This window comes from Suricata suricatta, chromosome 17 (assembly GCF_006229205.1).
Source record: "Suricata suricatta isolate VVHF042 chromosome 17, meerkat_22Aug2017_6uvM2_HiC, whole genome shotgun sequence".
Classification (NCBI taxonomy): Eukaryota; Metazoa; Chordata; class Mammalia; order Carnivora; family Herpestidae; genus Suricata; species Suricata suricatta.
Window position 1 is genome coordinate 9232340 of NC_043716.1, and position 21550 is coordinate 9253889.

Below are 21550 nucleotides of genomic sequence, written 5' to 3' on the forward strand. Positions count from 1 at the left end.
AAAAACAAGATTTGGGGGCAGCTGGGTGCCTCAGTCAGTTGAGCATCTGAGTTTGGCTTAGGTCATGATCTCATGGTCTGTGAGTTTGAGGCCCGCATTGGGCTCTGTGCTGACAGCTCAGAGCCTGGAGCCTGTTTCGGATTCTGTGTCTCCCTCTCTCTGCCCCTCCCCCACTTGCTCTCTCTCAAAAATAAATAAACATTTAAAAAAGTTTTTTAAAAATCCCACGGTTTGATCATTTAAATCTCCTGTGCAGAAACAAGACTAATGTGTTAATATCTGGGCTTTACGTTAAACCTCTGAAGAGATATGACTTCATCTATTTGGCTCCAAATATAAACCACACCCAAAGATACGACAAGAGCTGAACCTATTAAGACTTCTATAGAACCGTGTTGTAACACATAACGGCGCAGTGATGATGTTTGCCAGGAGACATTCCTCCTCAAGTGGCCTGTTTTGTACACGCATCTATCCACCTACCTACTCATCCGCACTGACTGAATGAAATGCTGTGTGTGTCACATGACACGGGCTGGGAGAGACATCGGAGTGTGAGACAAGGTCCAGTCTGAGCAAACTAAACCTCCCCCCAGTCCCTGACGTCAGGCAGAGCCTCGTGGTCACACCTAGAGGACCCCTGTGGCCACCTCCTCCCAGACTTCTGGATCCAACTGACAACTCCCCACATAGTCTGCTTATACTTCTTCTTCTTTTAAATGTTTATTTATTTTTGAGAGAGACAGCCAGTGAGCAGGGGGGTGCAGAGACAAAGGGAGACACAGAATCTGAAGCAGACTCCAGGCTCCAAGCTGTCAGCACAGAGCCTGATGCAGGGCTCGAACTCACGAACTGTAAGATCATGACCGGAGCTGAAGTCAGACATTTAACCGACTGGGCCCCCCAGGTGCCCCTGCTTAGACTTCTGTCACAGCTCTCGCTTCACTTCACACTGTCCTGCGGTGCAGGGCCCTCCCCTCTTGCCGGAGGCAGGTACTGTGTCTTGGTCATTTTCATTCAGGAAATAGATGTAAGAAGAAAACGGACCAGAGGGGATAAAACAGAAGGAAGAATACAAGGTCATCAGCCCAGTGATTTCTCGCTGTTTCAAACGTGATACCTGAGTTTGCTTTGCGGTTTCAAGCCCCCCGTGGAAGCACTCAGCAGCCTCGTGTTCCCGAAGCCCAGAGAAGGGGGTCTGCTCAGAGACTCGAGCGAGGGGCTCTTGCGGAGGTAAGGGTCTGGTTTCATGTCCTCAGCCCTTCCCTTGAGAAGATCTGTGTGAACAACAACATAATCACCTATTCCTGAAGAAGAGAAATCTGGTCACCAGGCTTTCTTCTCAAGCACCATATAATTCTCATGTCATTCTCAAGTACAAATATATAACAGATACAGATTTATAGATACAGCTTCTGGAAGTAATAAAAATGCAAATAGTGACACGGCATTTTCTAGAAAGGCTTCTCCAGGCAGGACTGACTCCATAGTTCATAGAGACTATTGCCGAATTGGCCCCCTGTTCAAAAATCATGATTTCAAGATGGCACCTGTGGGGCACTGAGCCGCAGCCCTTCTAAGAGCCCTGCACAGGTCGGACGTGCATCAGCCAGCCCTGTCCTCAAGTAAGGCACTGTGTTTTAATCAATGGGCATCTGCGAGAGAGAGAGAGAGAGAGAGAGAGAGAGAGAGAGAGAGAGAGATAGCTGGCAAGAAGGTGCCCAGTGGGATTTTCAAGTCACAGGTAAAAGCAGGCAAAAGCTGAGGGCCAAGAATGATAACTACTTGGCAAGACAAAAAGCCCTTCCAGTCCTCGGGTCTGGCTTGCTTACAAATAAGCAGAAATAATTCTTTAAAGGCTCCTCTCTGCTGTTACATTAGATGTCAAAACAGGTGGATGAAACAGGCTGAATCGCCTAGATGGTGATTCTTAAAGGCCGTGGGGTGTAAGAATAGGACAAAAATGTGAGACTGTCCGCTCTGTGTTTGCAGAGGCAACGGCAGAGAACTGAGCGACTTGCTCAATGCCACACGACAGGCCGGTGTGACCAGGCTAAGCCCATGGTCGCCTCCTAGGACACCGCAGTCACGGAAGAAAACAATACTTGTACCGCTAAGAGCCACCAATTATGGGTAGTAGAGTGGGGAGTGAGGCTAATTGGCCTGGAAGAGCAGAGGAAAAACAGTGTTTACATCACTAGAGAGAACAACAAAAACAGCCCATTAATCCCATTTTGGCAGCTTCTGATGACCTCAGTGCGGCGAGGCCGGCTTGAATGTGAGCCGCTTTTACCGTGTAATCCTTTTTCAGTACGGTAAATAGAGTCATCCGGACAGACAGGTGCCTGGTGGGGGAAAGGAGCGGGTGCTGACAATGAACTGTTTACTTCAGGGCAAGAGCCAGTGTGGCTTTGGCGCCAGTATTTACCTCGTCAATTAAAAAAATGGTTTCTTTATACAAAAGGAAAAAAAATTTTTTTTTCAAATAGGCTTCACGCCCAGTGCAGAGCCTGATGCAGGGCTTCAACTCATGACCCTGAGATTAAGACCTGAGTGGAGATCAAGAGTCAGACGCTTAACTGACTGAGCCACCCAGGCACCCCGCCCCAGAGGAAGATTTTAAAGTAGGAAGAACAGAGAAGACAAATATGACCAAAAGCATACCTAGTACACTTAAAAATGGTTAAGATGGTAAATTTTATAAGTATTGTACAATCAAGTTGATGGTAAATTTTATAAGTATTGTACAATCAAGTTATTCTCTATTTTCCACTACACGGCAAGTGTAGAAACTCAAATTGTGAGTGGGTTTCCAATACTCTGTGTTAGTCTCCCTCCATTTCTCTAGTTTGCAGAGAAATAGTGACCTGTTCTACTAGACCCCCCTTTCTGTTTTTTCTTATTCTCCTGCCCCTAGACACCATTTCCTTCTTCCTTAAAGTCATCATCAAGTCCTACATAAACCGCTATCACTTCTTCATGAGGCTGCTAATCAGAGCAATCACCTGCCTTATTACCAAAAGGCACCATGGTGAAAAGAATCAGGAAAAAAATCCTATCTCGATCCCAGAGCCATTCAGAAATGGGGGGACAGTTAGAAATCAGTTAATCTCTGTCAGCTTGGGTCTCTCACATGTAAAATGCAGGGCATGGGCTGAGGCAGTCTTCAAATTCTCAGTATCAGTATTTACCTCTGTTTAAAATCCTCTTATTCCATGAAAGAAGAAACAAAATTCAGAAGTGAAAGAAAATAAGGTGGTCCAGTAAATGACTTTGCAAGAAAGACCGAAACTTATTTCAGAAACAACTATTTTCAGAATGACCCGGATGGTGTTTGACCATGCTCTAAAGAAATGCAGCTGGAATTCCTTTAGATTCACACTTTGTGACAGAAGTTTCAGCTGATGCTCAGCAACACAGGGTTTCCATCTCTGCAATCTAGATTTCTGGCTTTCGGGCCTTCCTGTAGGCACCGGCAAAAATTCATTTAGTTTTCATGTCCTTCCTGTAGGCACTGGCAAATAATTCATTTAGTTTTCATGTCCAAAAAAATCTTTTTTGTTTCCTTACAATGGTGACCACAGAGTCATATACATAAATTTCTAGGGTAAATATTCAGGACCAGCTTAACATTCTGCTAATGCCTCTTTGTTCTGACAGGGGAACTGACCCCAGGGGAGCAGACGCTAACGCGGTAACAGCCAACACTGGACAGCGCCCTCCTGACGCGCAGCCATGTTCACGCTGCCCTTGGAGTGACCCTATGAGGTAGATAGGATTCTTTCTTTCTTTTTTTTTTAATGTTTATTGATCTTAAGAGAAAGAGAAAAAGCATGCACACAAGAGAGAGGCAGAGAGAGAGAGGGAGAGAAAGAGAGAATCCTAAGAAGGCTCTGTGCGGTCAGTACAGAGCTGGGTGCAGGGTTTGATCCCACAGACTGTGAGATCATGACCTGAGCCGAAACCAAGAGTCGGACCCTTAGCCCACCGAGCTCCCTAGGTGCCCGGACGGCATTATTTCCATTTCAGAGATGAGGAAGCCACAGCGCGCAGGGATGGAGCAGGGGGTCAAGCCAGGCTCCACGTGGTAGTGCCAAGATTCGAACACACTGCCGTGTTCCCCCTGGGGCAACTGCGACTTCGCAGGGGCCACCAGTCCAGGAGGGGCAGCAGGGGGGTGAAAATGGGACACTGAGGACTATGCATTTCAACTACCACTTCATCAGCAGGACCTGAAGAGCAGCTGCGTGGCTCAGTTGGTCAAGCGTCCGACTCGATTTCGGCTCAGGTCATGATCTCGTGGTTCGTGGGACTGAGCCCTGCGTTGGGCTCTGTGCTGACAGTGTAGAGCCTGTTGGGGATCCTCTCTCTCCCTCTCTGTCCACCTCCCCACTCACGCTTTCTCTCTCAAAATAAATAAACAAAAAAATAAAATACCTGGAGTAATAGCAGGAAGACGACTACACTTGGAGACAGAGATCCCTAAAGAGGTAGTATTTCAGGACTTGGGGAAGCAACAGACCTTCATAATCAGATAAAATTTTATTCTTAAAATAGTTACTTCTAAAGATGATAAATTATTCCCTTGAGATTCATTACCCCCGCCCCCAATTTGGACATTCCTCCTGAACACACGCACCCTGGGAAGCCCAGCAGGCAGGAAATGGGCCCAACGTCACCACACAAACACTTCGGGTTTTCAATTGTGTGCGATAAATGCTATGGATTATTTCTCTCAGCTCCGTTGTGGCAAAGGAGAAAAGTCCACCGCACAAAAACGTGAATCTAAAGCGTCTGCCGTCTAAGGTGTTACCTGAGAGCGGAAGTTCCGGGAGAGCCAAGCGCTGAGCCGCACCTCTGCCGGCTGGCCGAACGCCGCTGTACGCCGAGTGCCTCTGAAAACCGAAGGGCACAGCAGCACAGGTGAGCCTGTGGCCCCAGGAGTGGCCCGAACAGCGGTTCTAAACTCAGCAGAACCACGCGAGGGTGCTTTTACGATAACTTGTTTGGGGGCACCTGGGGGGCTCAGTGGGCTAAGCATCTGATTTCAGCTCAGGTCACGATCCCACAGTCCGTGCGTTCGAGTCCCGTGTCAGGCCTGGAGCCTGCTTTGGATTCTGTGTCTCCTTCTCTTTCTCTCTCTGCCCCTCCCCTGCTTGTGCTCACCCTCTTCTCAAAAATAAATACACATTAAAAAAAAAACCCAACTTATTAATCTGAACAGGTAATACATGTGATTGGCCTAATCCTCAAAAGAAACAGGACATGTAAGAGTCTCCAGCTCCCTCCCTTCACCTGGCTCTTCTCTTTGGGGGTAATCATGATTAGTCAGCTTTGTGAGTGCCTTCCTGGAAAAGCCTACGTATGATCAAGGAGGTATGTAAAAATACTGTTTCTGAATGGTCAACAGGGACATGAAAAGATGCTCAACTTCACTTGTCATCAGGGAAATGCAAAAGGCCACAGTGAGATATCACCGCACACCTGTTAGAGGGTCTTTATTTTAAAAGGCAGGGAGAGACAGAAAATAACAAGTGTTGGCCAAAATGGACAAAAATTAAAATCTTTATGCACTGTTGGTGAGCATGTAAAATGGTGCCTCCACTATGGAAAATGGTATGGAGTTCTTCAAAAAATTAAAAATAGAACTCCTATACAAGCCAGTGGTCCCACTTCTGGGTCTATATCCAAAAAAAAAAAAAATGAAACAGAATCTAGAAGAGATGTTTGCATGCCCATGTTCACTGCAGCATTACTCACAATAGTCAAGAGGCAGAAACAAGCTACATGCCCACGGACAGATGAACGGGTAAACAAAATGTGGTATTTACATACACTGAAATATTACTCAGCCTTAAAAAAAGAAGGAGGGGCACCTGGGTGGCTCAGTCAGTTGAGCGTCCGGCTTCGGCTCAGATCATGATCTCATGGTTTGTGATTTTGAGCCCTGTGTTGGGCTCTGTGCTGACAGCTCAGAGCCTGGAGCCTGCTTCAGATTCTGTGTCTCCCTCTCTCTCTGCCCCTCCCCTGCTCGCACTCTGTCTCCCTCTCTCTAAAATAAATTAAAATTTAAAAAAGAAAAAAAAAAAGAAAAATGAAGGATTTTTTCCTGAGTACTGACATGAAAAGATGTCTCTGATAGCTTCCTTCATTTATTCAGCAAATATTTCCTGAGCACGCACTGTGATCTAACTATGTGCCAGCCGCTGTTCCAGACAAGAGATGGAACAGCAAGCAAAACAGATAAAAATCCCCACCCTCAAGGATTCCATTTCAACGGCAAAGTGAAATGCACCAGGGTCTGAAAAATGTTAGTGTAACCCAATTTATAAAACTTTCTCTCCCTCCCCCATCCCCAACCACACACACTTTTATGCTAAAGAAAAACATCTAGAAGGATACACAACAAGCCATCAACAGTGGTTCTCTCTGGGGCTGGGAAGCAAGGGAGACTTTTAACTCCCTCCCTCTGATGCCGGTTAGGTCAGTGTAACCCTGATCCCATGGAGATCAGAATAATGGCCAGTTTAAGGGATAACTGACTGGGTTGGTGGTGTGAGGGGCCTTGGGGGGCGATGAGAGTGCTTCATGTTGGTGTTGGCTACTGGGGTGTGTACATACAGAAACACTGAAGCTATATACGTTTCTTCAGTGCTTACTTATTTTTAGAGAAAGGCAGATCATGAGTAGGAGTTGGGGGGCAGAGAGAGAGGGAGACACAGAATCGGAAGCAGGGTCCAGGCTCTGAGCTGTCAGCACAGAGCCCCCGACATGGGCTCGATCTCACAAACTGAGATCATGACCCGAGCTGAAGTAGAACGCTTAACCGACTGAGCCCAGGCGCACGCCCCCTCCCAGAATTGTAATTTAATAAAAGTTTCATTATTATTATTTTACATCTATTAAAAATGATGTCCAATGTGCCCCCCAAAACAAACCGTGGGGTTTTCACTTCCCCTCTGCTGCCTGGGTGCCGGACACCACGATGACCGCGTGGCACGGACCAGTGCCCGCGTGGCCAAGGCTCTCTTACCTGCATCGGAGAAACGGCAGCAGCTGGAGTGGTCCTCACCGGAATCCCGCTCAGGGGGCTCCTGGGGGTTTTATGGACAGAAATATTCTGTCCGGCTCCACCTGCCAGGCAAAGAGATGGGGACATTTATATGCTGTTCTTCAAAACAGCAAGTAACATCTGGCACTGTTTGGGCAACTACAAGGGCATCCAGGATGCTTCTAAGGTATTACCGTTACTCTGTTCCCGCCCCTGGACTAGTGCTGAACGGGGGGAGGGGCGGGGAGGTTGCTCTTAGAGGTGGACACAGTGATGGGGGAAGAAAACACACATGACGAGGCATCTAAGGCAAGAAGGAACAGGAAAAATGCTTGCACAAACCATTAATTGTTCATTTATTTCCCATCTTCATAGACTAAATACAGTCTTTCATATGTAGGCTTTCATATCTTTTATTTATTTATTTAATATTTGCGGTCTAATCTGCATCTTACTTAGCTGCAAACTATTTCAACAAAGACAACCAGGCACCTCCTAGGATGAGCTACTACTCCAGCCTCCCTATACCACAGGCATACACATCTGTTGTGGTCAAGAGAAGAAATATATTGTTATTTTGAACAGATGCACATTTGGTTTCTTCTACCTACTATATTCATGTGCATAGAGTAGAGACCTGCATTTTTCTCATGTACGGAGTTAACATGGCGAACCGTGAGCCAGAGAGACATTTACAGAAAAAGCTGGGAACGTATCCAGATCGCGCATGACAGGTCCGCGCAGGTGGTCACACACAAGACCAAGGAGAGGAAAGTCTGACAGTATGTTGCAAAATAAGCAAGGCCGATGGGGGGGGGGACGGGGGGGGGAGGGTGTTCAACGAGAGCCGAATGCATAGATTCAACACCTAATTTCCTAGGAAATGAACCCTCTGGTGACCCTGCTAACTCTCATGAGACACTAAGAAGGCAAATCGTGGTAACCTGAGTTGAAGGGGCACTGAGGCAGGAAGGGACCTGGCAAGTCTGGAATGAAAGCTGCGGAGGAGGTGGAGAGGAAGAGGAGACTGTCGTGTGTGGCGCAGACTCTTTGGGGTTGTCCAGCGGGCGCTTCAGCAAGGCTGCAGGAGTCTGTGTATGGCGGCTCCGTGCGGAATGGTGGAGTCGGAGCCCTGTGCTTGTGTTACTGCGGGGCCGGTGTGGAATCGTGACAGGCTTGATATGTGGGGCCACACTCTGAATTTGAGTTTGGCTCGTGAGGCCAAATGATCAAATACCTGGACGCCCCAAGTCAAATGACTTGATGAGGGACTTAACGGTGGTTGCAGATTCCGAAGGCGTCGGAGATGTTCTGTTCACATAGACACCGTGCCACCGGCCGGGGGCATCGACCTCGGAGGGCTCTGACTCTTCATTCACGGGTCTGCGTAAAGAGTACAGCAAACGAAAAGGTGGAGGATGTTCCCACGGCGGGAAAAGACACAGATGGATTAGAACCAACGTGGAGAAAAACAAACAAATATGGAAGGAGAATCCCAAATTTAAAATCCTGTTTTCTGTATCAGCCTTGCCTCTCTGGGAAATAAAATAGGTACTGCCCTCAATTTTTACCAGAGATGTTTTCTTGGGAATGGCCAGAAATAGTATTTAAAAAAATTTTTTTTAATGTTTATTTATTTTTGAGAGAGACAGAGAGACAGAGAGTGTGAGCGGGGGAGGGGCAGAGAGAGGGAGACACAGAATCCGAAGCAGGCTCCAGGCTCTGAGCTGTCAGCACAGGGCCTGACATGGGGCTTGAACTTGTGAACCGTGAGATCATGACCTGAGCCAAAGTCGGACGCTTGACCGACTGAGCCACCCAGGTGTCCCATGCAGGAGTCTTTTAAAGACAAATTATCTGATTCAGTCCTCCTGTGCCTGGTGTCCTCACCCGAGACATGTTAGCATGTCATTTAATCTCCCCGTGAAAGAGCCAAGGCAAGACCTCCCAATCTTCTGATTTCTAAGTCACTGCTCTTTTTATTATAGCAAATTGCCACCAGCTGTTTTTGGAAGATGACTAATTTATGAGAATGGCTCAAACAGAATATTTCTGGCAGTGTATTTTAATAAGGTCAGTGGAAGTTTAAAATATTTATGTACTGATCTTTCTGGAATCAAGCTAGCCGCTCATAAGCTTCCGTGGTTGAATTTACTTGTCCTTAATTCTCAAAGCTTTCTTCTGTTGCTCTGTGTTGGACGTGAACAGAATACATTTTAGTGAAGCAGAACTTAAAACACTGAAATTACACTGTCCTACACTTTTGTCTTCCCCTTCTTCTGAGTGAAAAAAAAATCAATAAACTGATAACTTACTTGAAAGAAAACACCAGGAACTTCAGAAACTGGCAAGGGGTTGGGTTTAAAAGGTGTTTTTAATGTTTATTTTTGAGATAGAGAAAGAGAGAGAGAGCCAGGGAGGGGCAGAGAGAGAGGGGGACAGTGGATCTGAAATGGACTCCCCGCTGTCAGCACAGAGCCCGATGTGGGGCTCAAACGCATGAACCATGAGATCATGACCTGAGATGGAGTCGGAAGCTTAACCGACTGAGCCACCCAGGCGCCCACCCCTCAAATTTTTTAATTAAATGAGTTTGATGTTTGTATTTTCCCCATTGTGTCATACAGTATAAACTCAGGCAGTGAATATGCATAAAGAGAATGAAATCTGGTTTGGTATAAGCAGGAAAAAAAATCTCCTATTTCTGTCCTGGCCATTCCAAGGAGGGTCAGAAATAAAGTGGACCACCTTCTCACCAACCCACTGAAAGAACCAGCTCCCAAAGGGGCTTTGCAGAAATTCAGGGCACCCTTCAAAGGAATATATATATATATATATGTTTTTTTTTTTGAGAGAGAGAGAGTGCGAGAGAGAGAGAATGCAAGTAGGGGAAAGGCAGAGAGAAAGGGGGAGAGAGAGAATCCCAAGTAGGCTCTGCACTGTAAGTGCAGGGCTCGAACTCACCGACAGTGAGATCATGACCTGAGCTGAGATGAAGAGTTGGATATTTAACCCCCTGAGCCACGGAGGCACCCCAAAGGAAGATCTTATTTAAAAATTCGTTTTCATTTTGTTCCTTGATATTTTAATGAAAACAATCCTACATTCTGCCAAGGTATTTCCTTCAATTACCAACATTTCTCTGTGATTCAATAGATCAAATGATTAATGGGAGGGCTTATTTAGGAAAAAGCAAAGCTACAGACAAGAGCCAATTCCCAGTCATCCGGCCTTGAGGTACCCCAAGACTATATTTCAAATGATCAGTCGGCTTGCCTAGAACAGGAAGAGTCAGTAGCAGAAAACTCTGCAAGCAGATCAGAGAGGCTATTGAACCAAATACCTCTCCCCCATTATATAACAGGGATGCATGTGTGTGTATATGTGCGCATGCGTGTGCGTGTCAGAGGTGGGAGAAGGACTCACAAAACAAAGCCTGAACGAAAGAACCATAAGAGACAGTTATTAAGAACGCTCTTGGTTTTCATTAGTGCAGTACTTTAATCATAAATAGATCTGAAATTCCTTTACACCAGCCTGTCTTAGGATTGTCTGGGATCGACTTGTAACAACCCTGGCAATAAATGAAATACTACATTTTCTCTGTTCCAAGGAAGAATAAGAGGTCTGTATTCTATAAAGAATATTAAGAAATATGAAGCACGTAGCCAGGTGCATTGTGGCAAATTCATTAAATACAGGAAAAGCTTTGAGGTACCACTACTGGTTAAACGTTTGTTCTAAGCTGTTACCTCCTAAAGACAGATGTTAGGTTCGAAGGTCAATCTGTAAAAAAAAAAAAAAAACAAAAAACAAAAAAACCCACATCTACATATCGTCAAATGAGCTTTGAGCATCTCCTAAATCACCCTGAAGCACAGCTCTCATGGTTTTGAAGGTACAACTGTATACGAACATACCATGTTTCAATGTGCCTACTATTTGATTTCCCTATAGCACTGAGCAGTCTCTCTGCGGTCAGGCACCTCGGGGATCACACAGTGCCAAGTGCTCAGGGGCAGGTTGAGAACAACAGAAATGACGCATGTCTCCATCTGATCCCAGAATGTCAGACTGTGAGAATAATGAGCGGCTTTTGCCAAAAAAAGTATGTACAGCACTACAGTAAGTACCATGTGTCTTAAAAACACGTAACTTACGTAACGTGCATTTTTAAAATGCTATCAGTATTTATATCATTGTTCTTATTCTTACTCAGTAATCTGCTCTCAGGAAGGGGCACCCATACCTAAGAATGACTGACTGCTGCAGGCAAGGGCCACAGACTCACCGCTGCTGCACCTTCTATGTCTTTTGTTATAACATATGTGCACATGGAATCATCTGTTTTTGAAATGTTATCCAATCTCTCTAACTCACTGCTCTCTCTGTTTGGTTAAAGAACAGTCTTCTGGTGCTGATTTCCCACGGTGGTTACTTCAGCATGCAGGACACTCGGCAGCCGTGTGTGTGTTGGTCCAAGAATACAGGAGCTCTTGTATGTGCTCAGTGTAAAATTTTTTAATGTTTTTATTGTATTTGTGTGTGAGAGAGAGACAGAGCATGAGCAGGGGAGGGGCAGAGGGAGAGAGGAAGACACAGGATCGGAACTAGGTTCTCTGAGCTGTCAGCACAGAGCCCAGTGCGGGGCTTGAACCCACAGATGACAAGATCATGACCTGAGCTGAAGTCAGTCGCTTAACTAACTGAGCCACCAAGGGGGGAAGGGAATGCTTAGTTTTAGAGTATTCAAGTTACCTACCCTTGCGCACTGTCACATCGCACCGCTGCTACCTTCCTAACTGGCAGGGCAGTATCTGTAGAGACCAATCCTGCTCCCGAAAGACTGAGTGAAGCCCAGCTCCAGGCGCTTGCTGGCGCCGTACAACCTCTGGTTCCCCTCCGTTCACCTACGTCCCCAGCTCCCTGGGCTCCGTTCCCTTCAGGTCTTCTGTCTGTGCCTTTGCTCATTCTAGGCCCTTGTGTGGAATGCAATCGTCTCCATTTCTTACTGTTGTGCATGAAACGAATCTAAGAGTGGTCTGCCGCTCTAGAGCGAAACAGAAACTCCTAAGTATTCTTCAGAATCTCAGGTATCTGTGTTTTCCTGAATTTCATTTTGGACTTTCAGTAGAAGCATATATATGACAGTAAAAACAAACAGAGTAAGATAGCAATTTGAACACAAGCTTCTTGATCTCCAAATCCCAGCAGTAAGAATCGGTGTTAAAGTCCTGCATCAGCACTGGAAGCTACAGAAAGACGTGATCTCGACCTGCCCGGAGCTTTGAAGACTTTCTGCTGCACAGAGAGTAAGGGGGCGGAAGACTGGCATGGAAAGTAAATTCTACAGCTTTATTCCCGATTCCCTTTCAGAGGAAATGAAGATGTGGGGAAGCTCCTGTGACGGTGCCTGTTTAGCGGGCCCGGCCTAAGAGGTGCACTTGAAGCCCTGAGCACGCAGAGGATTCTTCCTGCGAGGCCTGGGTGACGTTCACACAGGACTGTCCGAGGAGGCCAGAGATGGTTCATCCCAGGTAAAAGGATAAAGGGGGGCAGATTAGGAGGAGCCACAGTATGTCCCTAAAATGGATGATGACCTGGCAAAAGCAGACCAGGATGCTGGTTCCCACAATTAGTTTTACCAGAGAAGTAACTGGACATGTGAACTTCACCCACTATGAACCTATTCCTCTGTACTCTACTGGAGCTTCTGTGTGTCCGATATGCAACGCCAAGTTACCTTAAAGAACTTTCCTTCTGGGGCACCTGGGTGGCTCAGTTAAGTGTCTGGCTTTGGCTCAGGTCATGATCTCACAGTTCATGGTTTCAAGCCCTGCGTTGGGCTCTGCACTGACAGTGGGAAGCCTAATTGGGATTCTCTCTACCCCTTTCTCTCTTTCTCAAAATAAACACACTTTAAAAAAACCCATCCTTTGTATTCTTAAAAAAATTTTTTTTTTCTTTTTACTGTTTCTTTATTTTTGAGAGGGAAAGAGACAGAGTGCAAGCAGGGAAGTGGCAGAGAGAGGGAGATACAGATTCTGAAGCATGCTCCAGGCTCTGAGCTGTTAGCATAGAACCTGACCCAGGGCTCGAACTCATGAACCGTGAGATCATAACCCGAGCTTAAGTCAGATGCTTAATCAACTGAGCCACCCAGGCGCCCCTCTTTGGATTTGTTTTTAAGATATTAAAAGCTTTTAGTAGTAGTCAGGCAAAGTGGGTATAGATCTAAGCAGAACCTATAGACACTGATCTTGGGCAAATGTCAGGCCTGATACACTAACCCATTTAAGCAAGACAGGAAACAGAATTATATGCTTGATAGCAACTGTCTTGAGAACACAACAGAAGTCAAGGAAAGAGGATAACATATGAGAGATGACAGTTTATAACGAAAGGCCAAGTCTAAACCATGCTATTAGCAATCTAATAATCCCATTAAAATATTCTTAAAGCAGTTTTGTTTAAAAGTGCAAGAGAAAAAGAAATGAGAGCATATCAGTAACGTCCCCCTGAATACAGACGAAATAGAAGTAACGTAAAGGTGGAATTTCGATTTAGTGGGTAGAGGATGGTTTCGATCGTAAATGGTGCGGGCATGACTGGCTGTCCATCTGGAAGAAAAAGACTCAAAGCTCACATTGGACTAAACAAAGAAAGGTAGATCAAATATCTGAGACAGAGAGAGACAGAGACAGAGACAGAGGGGGAGAGAAACAGGTGAAGGAAATGTAATAGCCGATTTGTGTAAGATTAAGGTAGGGGAAATCTTTTTTTGTTTAATGTTTATTTTATTTTTGACAGAGAGAGAGAGACGGAGACAGAGCATGAGTGGGAGTCAGGGGACAGACATAAAGGGAGACACAGAATCTGAAGCAGACTCCAGGCTCTGAGCTGTCAGCACGGAGCCCGATATGGGGCTCAAACTCCCAAATGGCGAGATCATGACCTGAGCCAAAGTCAGACACTTAACTGACTGGGCCACCCAGGCGCCCCTAGGGTAGAGGAAATCTTAAACAAAACAAAACAAACCTCCCAGAAACAGTAAAAGAAAATATTAACAGATTATATACCATGTAACAATATAAAAATTTCCCTTATAAAGATGGCAAGGCCAAAAGACCCATAACATACTGGAATAAACACACATCCCTAATAAACACTGATTTATAAATGGGTAAGATACAAACAATCAGCTTAGGGAAAATATAAGCAAACTAAGCAACTCTCAAAAAGATAAAATGCAAATGGTAAACATATAAAGATGCTTGGGGAAACGCAAACTTAAAGCACTAATGAGGTAGCATTTTTTTGTTTATCCTCTTGGCAAAAATCAAGATTGGTATTTATCTGAAGCTGCTAAGCTGTGAATGGACAGGCGCTCTCATCAAGAATTAGAAGGTCATGAGTCTTAGGTAAGGAATCTGGCAAATCTATTAAAATAAAAAACGTGCAAATCCTCCAGTATATCAATCATACTTTTACAAACCCATCCTATGAAAATAAAAACACAGATCTAGAAGGCTATGTGGATGAGGACTGCTATTATGCTATTATTAGGAAAGTAAAACAACAAGGAAATAAAACCTTAATGTTCACGACAATATTTGAATATTCTAGGGCACATTCACCCTCTGAGATACCAGGCAACTCTGAAAATGAGTTAAATTTGTATATATCGACCTGGAAGGATGCCCGTGGTACAGTGTTAAGTGAAATGTGAAAATGCGGAGTATTATATAGAGTATAATGCCATTTTTATAAAAAAATAAAAATGAACCTTATATATTTTAATGAGTAGAGGGAAAGGGAAAGAAAAATAGACATACTGTGAACACTGATTACCTTACAGGGTACTATAAAGGGGAAAAAATATATATAATTTTTTTTGACAGAGAAAAGGCACAAGTGAGGGAGGGGCAGAGAGAGAGCGGGAGAGAGAGAATCCCAGGAAGGGCGGGGTGGGGGGAGGGAGAGAAAGAGAGAAGGGGGGACAGAGAGAAGCAGGACTCATGTTGACCTGAAGCGGGGCTCGACCTCATGAACCGTGAGATCATGACCAGAGCCAAAGTCAGATGCTTAATGACTGAGCCACCCAGACGCCCAAGGGAAAAGATCATTATTTTTCATTATACATCTCCATTTTGCTACCTGGATGCCTAAATATTCATAATTAAGAAGAAATCCAATATATCTAATCACCAAGTGATCTATTTATTTTTACATTTCAACAAGTCAAATCTAGACTTCGAATTCCATGTACTAGGTTTTTTTGGGAAACACCGGTGTTGTGCTTTGACAATTTATGCAAAATCAGTATTTTTGCCCTTGCCCTCGTGTTCTGATAATGAAATCATTTTTAAAAATTGCAATCATATTTACAATCAGTCTCCTACCAACAAATCTGTCCCGAAAGCCCAGCCTGCTTCTAGCTTGGATTCTAGTTATTGGATGAGGCTTTAAAGACCCGAAACTCTGTGTGCTTAGGAAAGGGAGCACAGGATGACATGAAGGTCCTGCGAAAACGTGGCAGTGATTACAAATCAGGCAACAGCGTCTGCTGAATAGTAACGCATTTATTTAGCACTTCATAAATGCTTGCATATAAAAATATTCAACAGTACCCAGAATAAAGACATATCGAAAACGGGGTGCAAACATAGCTATGCATCTGAAGTTGAGGTTCTGTCCTTACTGCTCCTGTTGAAAAAAACCTGGCAGGTGAGTTTCATAGCATTCCAGGAAAATCTTGATTTGAGGTAAAGGTCTCCCAGCATAAAAGTGGACAAGGCCAGCGAGAGTCTAAACTATTTTTATGGAAAACGCATCGGACTCTCTTCTGTTACTAAGCTAAATTTTTCTAGGGATTCTGGGCTCTCCGGTTGGGACACACCAGCCCGTCCTCCTGAGTTAGAGAGCGTCCCTGCACCAGACGGGAACTCTGGTCTGGTCCTATGGACACACAGCTAAGGCCCAGGACTGTCCGCGAGGGGCGCAGGAGGCCGTGCCCGACGGCGGCTGTCGAATTAGTGCGGGTCTCCACAAACTTGGTTTAACATCACACTCTGGGTTCTGGATCACATCCAATCACACGCGTCCAGATTCAAGGTCTTTCAGTTTCTGAGTTTTTATTCCTGAGGCATTTGTTGTAGTTGTTGATCGATTTTCAGTCAGATTCCAACGAGCACTGTGACCACGGAAAAGTACTGCACCAACTACACCCTTTATTATCAGCCAAATGTCTATTGTGTTGAGCCCAACAGAGATTTGCGAAATCAACCCCAAATCCACGGTGGTTTGTGTCAGAGGAGGCAATGAAGTCAGACCCCAGGCTGCAAGGGCTCGATCAAGACTCGATATGAAGAAGCGGAACCTACTGGCTTCCTCAGAATGAGACCTGACACAGACGGCTTCCTATTTCGCCTTCAGTAGTGTTAATTCCAAGATCATCAGATACCATTTTCAAGAGGAAGCACAGAAATAAACTCCAGAAGGTCAAACACAAGCGCGGGCTGCGTTCTCCATTTGCTCCGCCTCTGCTCCCTCGGAACGCCCTAGCTGCACGCAAAAAAGTTAGTTTCACAACATGCTTGTGCTTTGGGGTTTTTTTCTTTTTTTTTTTTTCAGAAACAACTTCATTTTACGCTCCAAATAAAAGACTTCTGGATCTTCTGAGAACAAAAGAAGGGGGAAAAAAAGGAGGGAAGGATCATTCATCTTTGATCGTGCACAAGTGGATTCCAAAATGTGGAAAAAAGGTCGAGGCTTGATGACAGTGACTCAGTGTGAAACAGTGGGTGTTATAAGGAGACAATCAAGGCTCTTTGTAAAGAGGTCATTTCTCCTCTACATTATTCCCCCTTTCATATAGAAATGGCTGTAGTTTCCCATGATGGCAAGGGCTGGGCTGTCTTTCTTCCAGCAAATGCTCTGCTAGCTGACAGAGACCACGGAGCTGTGGAAATAGAAATGGAGGGGGAAAGGCTGGTAAAGGAGTTCCTTGAGGCAGCACGCTCTCAGGCTACGAACAGAGGAAGGAGCCGCTGACACAGGGAAATGTGAGTAAGCTAGAACAGGACCAACATGTTTTAATTCCTGCGCCTCTAACATTTTTGGAAGTCAAAGGTCTTCAGACAGAGAACATGCCAGAGACTTCAAAACACCACCACCAGCCTCCTCTCACTAGACCTTCCCCGACAGGCAGCTGTGTTGGGGAGGTAGAGACCGTCGGGAGGCACAAAATCAGGCCCCTCTGTGATTTAGAGTGGTTCATCCTTTCCTCTACTGTCCTACAGTCAAGGCCAAAAATTAAGAAGGATTTCTTTTATTATTAAGGCATAAAAGTCCTAAAGATCTAGCGAAAGCTCATGTCCACACTTTTCAAAGCAGCTTGGTAAAGATCAGATTAGGAGGGCAGACGCCTGGGTGGCTCAGTTGCTTAAGCATCCAACTTCAGTTTAGGTCATGATCTCATGGTTTGTGAGTTCGAGCCCCGCGCTGGGCTCTGTGCTGACAGCTCAAAGCCTAGAGCCTGCTTCAGATTCTGTGGCTTCCTCTCCCTCTGCCCCTCCCCCACTTGCTCACACTCTCTCTCTCTCTCTCTCTCTCTCTCACAAAAATGAATAAACATTACATAAAAAAGACAGAGGTTAAGGATGCAGACATTGCTCTTTAAGACTCTAGGCTGTGTATCCAATGCCATAGATGCACATTCCAGCCGTGAAAACACGAGGAGCGGAAGGGCTGTGCTGGGATCCCAGAGGGCCAGTTTGCACATCAAGGGCCACAAGTGCCACAGGCCCCTGACAGTCCCAGGTGCTCTGAACCTGCTGAGGAACCCCCATGAGAACGGGTCCCCCTTCTGGCGGGGCCAGGGAAGCTGTGTCAGAGTAGCGGCAGCAAGAGAACCGGAGAAGATCTCTCGAGACCTGAGCCCCTGGGACATCCCTCCCCCGCCGACCCCCAGCGGCTGGGACACGGTACAGCGGTAGGAACACAGAGGGCGGCACAGGCACGCGACGGACGCCAGGGCAGGAAACACTGTGCACACAGAGAGTCTGGCGGTGATAATATGCCACCACGCTGCTCGAGGCAGAGGTGACAACGCAGAGCCAGTGAGCGGTACAAGCTAGACGTGTTCAGAATCTCAGGCATTCTGTTTAGAAATCGCTGTGGTTCAAGATGGACAGATGTTTAGTGTTTTTAACGGTCTCTTTTTAAGATGTCATCCATGAATGCTTACTTGGGTCATATGATATATACATACAGTAAAAACCGAGTGAGTCACCCTAAAAATAATGGTCTTTACTGTTTCAGTGTAAGAAAAAAAACGTATAGGTCTTTCGCTGTTGGAGAAGCCTGTGTCACACACTGCTCGTCAACAGTGTCCCTTCACTAGAAAGGCTGTGCGTGGCCCATCAAGTCACTATGTGGGGCTGCGTGTGTGTTCTCTGTAGCTGGAGGCCAGGCCCCAGGTCTCGACTTTTCTGGGAAAAGGTGTGATGTTTCAACTTCAATGAAAGTTTTAATTTTAATATCTTGCTCTTAAGGACTCACAGCTGGAAGAGGCCAGAGTTGGAAGAGTTATTCATGTGTCCTTTCATCCGTTAACTTAACGAATGTCCGGCAAAACAGATCACTTCTAGGCCCCTAAGAACTACCCTGCCTTTTACAGCGGCGCCTGAGTGGCTCAGTCTGTTAAGCATCTGGCTTTTGACTTGAGCTCAAGTCATGATCTCATGGTTCGTGGGTTCAAACCCCACGTCAGGCTCTGAGCCGGCAGCACGGAGCCTGCTTGAGATTCCTTCTCTCCCTCTCTCTCTGCCCCGTCTGTCTTTCTCACAATAAAAAATAAATAAATAAATAAAACTTTAAAAAAAGAAAAAAGACCTACATTGGCTTATAGTTTCTGGAAGAGAAGGGGGAGGCCCAGAGCCCAGCTAAAATGTGATGTCACTATGCCTGGGGGGTTCCCAGGACTGCGCTGGGCAGATGGCACTGTTCATACATGAGCTCCTGCCCCCCCAACCAGGGAAGGGCCAGCTGACCAACCAGTCTCTGAGAACATGAGCGCTCACAGGGGCCTTAACTCACACTTATCCACACTTAGCCACACTTATCCCCTGCTCTGAGGGACGGAGGAGCTCGGTCCAGGACGGAAACCTTGCCAAGTCAGTGGCAAAGACAAGAGTAGAACCTCATTCCTATCTGTCTTCACATCGGTTTATTCGGACTCCAGAATAAAAATGCCTTCAAAAACGTGATAGGACCGAAGATTGCTAATGAGCTAGTTTTTAGAATAATTGAAAATACTGGGTTAAATACTGTTCCGCTTTGTGTTTGCTCCTGAGCTCCTGGTAATAAAGGCTAACTCGTGTCCACACCCAGGCCCTTCCTTTGCCCACTTACCAGCCTCGTTATATTCCCTCACATGCCCATATATGCAAACTGAGAATGCGAATCAGCTAATCCCGTGCTGGGACAGAGGCGCTTCGCAGACGCTCTTACTTTCTCTCGGTCATACATGGAGGACCTCACCAGAGAATTTGCTGCAAGTTCTCTGGTTGTGGCTGACCCGAGAACAGCTTTCGAGTTCTCACTGGGTGACTGGCAAAGTCAAATCGAGCTTCAGTCAAGAACCCATTCAGCCAAGACGCAAGCGCTAGGTCGCCTCGGGACCTTTGAGGGTATGAGCTGGTTTCAAGTCTCGCTTGTGGGGGAGGTTCAGGAAGCGGCTGGGCCATCAGCAACAACTCTTCCAAGAGTTAACTCTCTGGAAGGGCCAGTCTGCAGAGTCCAGTAAGAAAGCAGCATGGCCACTGTCAGAAGTCTGCCCCGCACGAGGACGGGCAGGGGGACACGGATGCCTGCAGGGTTTCCGCGATGTGCCAGGTCTGGGCTGTGGCAGCTCTACAACTTTGAAATATTTCGTGATGGGGATCAAACTGCTAGATCTGGGTGGGAGGTGTGCAAATCACTAGAAAATGGAAACAGACACATATAGTGTCTATAAAAAAAAGTGACCCTAAGTTTGAAGATATAGGGTATCGTATATGGATCCTAAATCATCAGGACACATGCGGAGATTTCTTATGGTGTCAGAGTTCGAGTTGTACCATCTGGCCTATGTCTCAGAATCTATGTAGGTAACACAGCAGCTCACGTAGTTACTTATTTAGGGCCACTACATAAACCAAGGACTCCTGTCTTACCATCTGCCTTTAAGATAACGTGTGTATGAAGCAATGCAAGTTATGATCTGGTTCCTCTTCCAAAGACACACGTTGTAAAAGCAAGACAAATGGACAAATTAACGGAAGCACAAAAGCAGGGTAGGGGACCTCGCAGTCATGTCAACACTGTCAAGTGTAGTCTTCCTACTCTCCCTCAAGGTGACACTCACGTGCCTGGCGGCCACGGGCTAGAAGTGTGACTATAAAATAATCGCATTGATTTTCAAGCATGAATCATGGAATGAGCTACACACGTTGTCCCTGCAGCCGCCTCTACAGTCTGTTTTATGTAAAAGTCATCAACAGAGGAAGGAGGGAGACTGGCTGAGGCAACTTTGGGAAGAGATTCAAAACAGAATTCTGAGGAAAAAAGTCTACTTTTTCCCAAGTCATGAAATTCATGATAATACATCAGACCCAAAGGCTCAGAATCCAGCCAGTGAACAATCTTCTAGATCCCAGTAAACATGTAAGAAGAGCAGCTGTGCCAATCCACATTCAGGACCCACCAATCTGATTCTAAAATGCTACAGCTCGTATCTCAAAGGCATCCCGAAATTCCAAATGGTTTCCTAACATCCATGAGTCCCAAAGTCAGTTTACTCCTGACTGGGGAAAGGTTAAAGCCTTTAGTAAAAGCCTAAGGTACTGTTTGTAACCTTTGTTTGTAAACCTTTTAAATTTTAAATGATACTTAACTTTGAGCTCCCTTCAGGAATACCTTCCTCTGAGGCGTGGCGCTCAAGGACAGCTTTCTGGGGCGTCACGCTAAGTGACTTCCCTCCCTCCGCACGGAACAGGGAAGTCACGTATCTGCCAGATGTTGTGATTACTGTCCTCATCCTTTCTAATAAAGCAGGTTATTTTGGCAGCCCATGTGCGTCACCAAGGGGGAGACACGTCCCTGGGCGGTGAGGAATGAGTCCCTTATTGGGTGGCATTTCCCCAGGAGCGATCCAGCCTTCCCCACGGCAGGAGGGCGACCCACGCCAGGCGTCGCCACGGCTCGCTGAAGTGTGCGCTGCCCTACGCTCACCAGCACTAGTTCAGGGGCATCCTAGACAGCTTTCTAGTCTTCAAATGGAGGACACTCGGCTAGAACTTTCATAGGTATGTGACCCAGGAGTTTCCCACCGCCCCGGGCCAGAGCATGGGCAGTGGCCAGACCCTGGATGGACCATTCCTAGGTTTTGTCTGGTGGCGGTGGAGGGGGAGTGTGCTCAGAACAGGAATCAGCGTTTTGCACAGAGAGACATCAAAG

The 21550-nt window shown here is 46.0% G+C and overlaps 1 protein-coding gene and 1 long non-coding RNA gene across 11 annotated transcripts in view; one reads left to right on the top strand and one right to left on the bottom strand.

The window, feature by feature from the left end:
- Window positions 1–21550, bottom strand: part of SPECC1 (sperm antigen with calponin homology and coiled-coil domains 1) — a 273383-nt gene that overhangs the window by 58792 nt on the left and 193041 nt on the right. For 6 of the 9 annotated variants that reach the window (XM_029926752.1, XM_029926753.1, XM_029926754.1 and 3 more), the window contains 4 exons: window positions 8289–8434; window positions 7034–7134; window positions 4814–4895; window positions 1121–1277 (listed from right to left, as the gene is read on the bottom strand). In XM_029926752.1, the coding sequence (XP_029782612.1) occupies window positions 1121–1277; window positions 4814–4895; window positions 7034–7134; window positions 8289–8434 (486 nt within the window). Of the gene's footprint in view, window positions 1–1120; window positions 1278–4813; window positions 4896–7033; window positions 7135–8288; window positions 8435–15613; window positions 17013–21550 lie in introns of those variants that run through there. The other 3 variants (XM_029926757.1, XM_029926756.1, XR_003904298.1) reach the window with 2 other exon arrangements.
- Window positions 938–12726, top strand: LOC115281425. Of its 2 annotated transcripts, none has more exons than XR_003904302.1 (4): window positions 938–1233; window positions 3661–3768; window positions 4740–4923; window positions 12028–12726. It is a non-coding gene; the product is annotated as an uncharacterized LOC115281425 (long non-coding RNA). The 2 variants fall into 2 exon arrangements; XR_003904303.1 differs by lacking the exon at window positions 12028–12726 and adding an exon at window positions 7932–7971.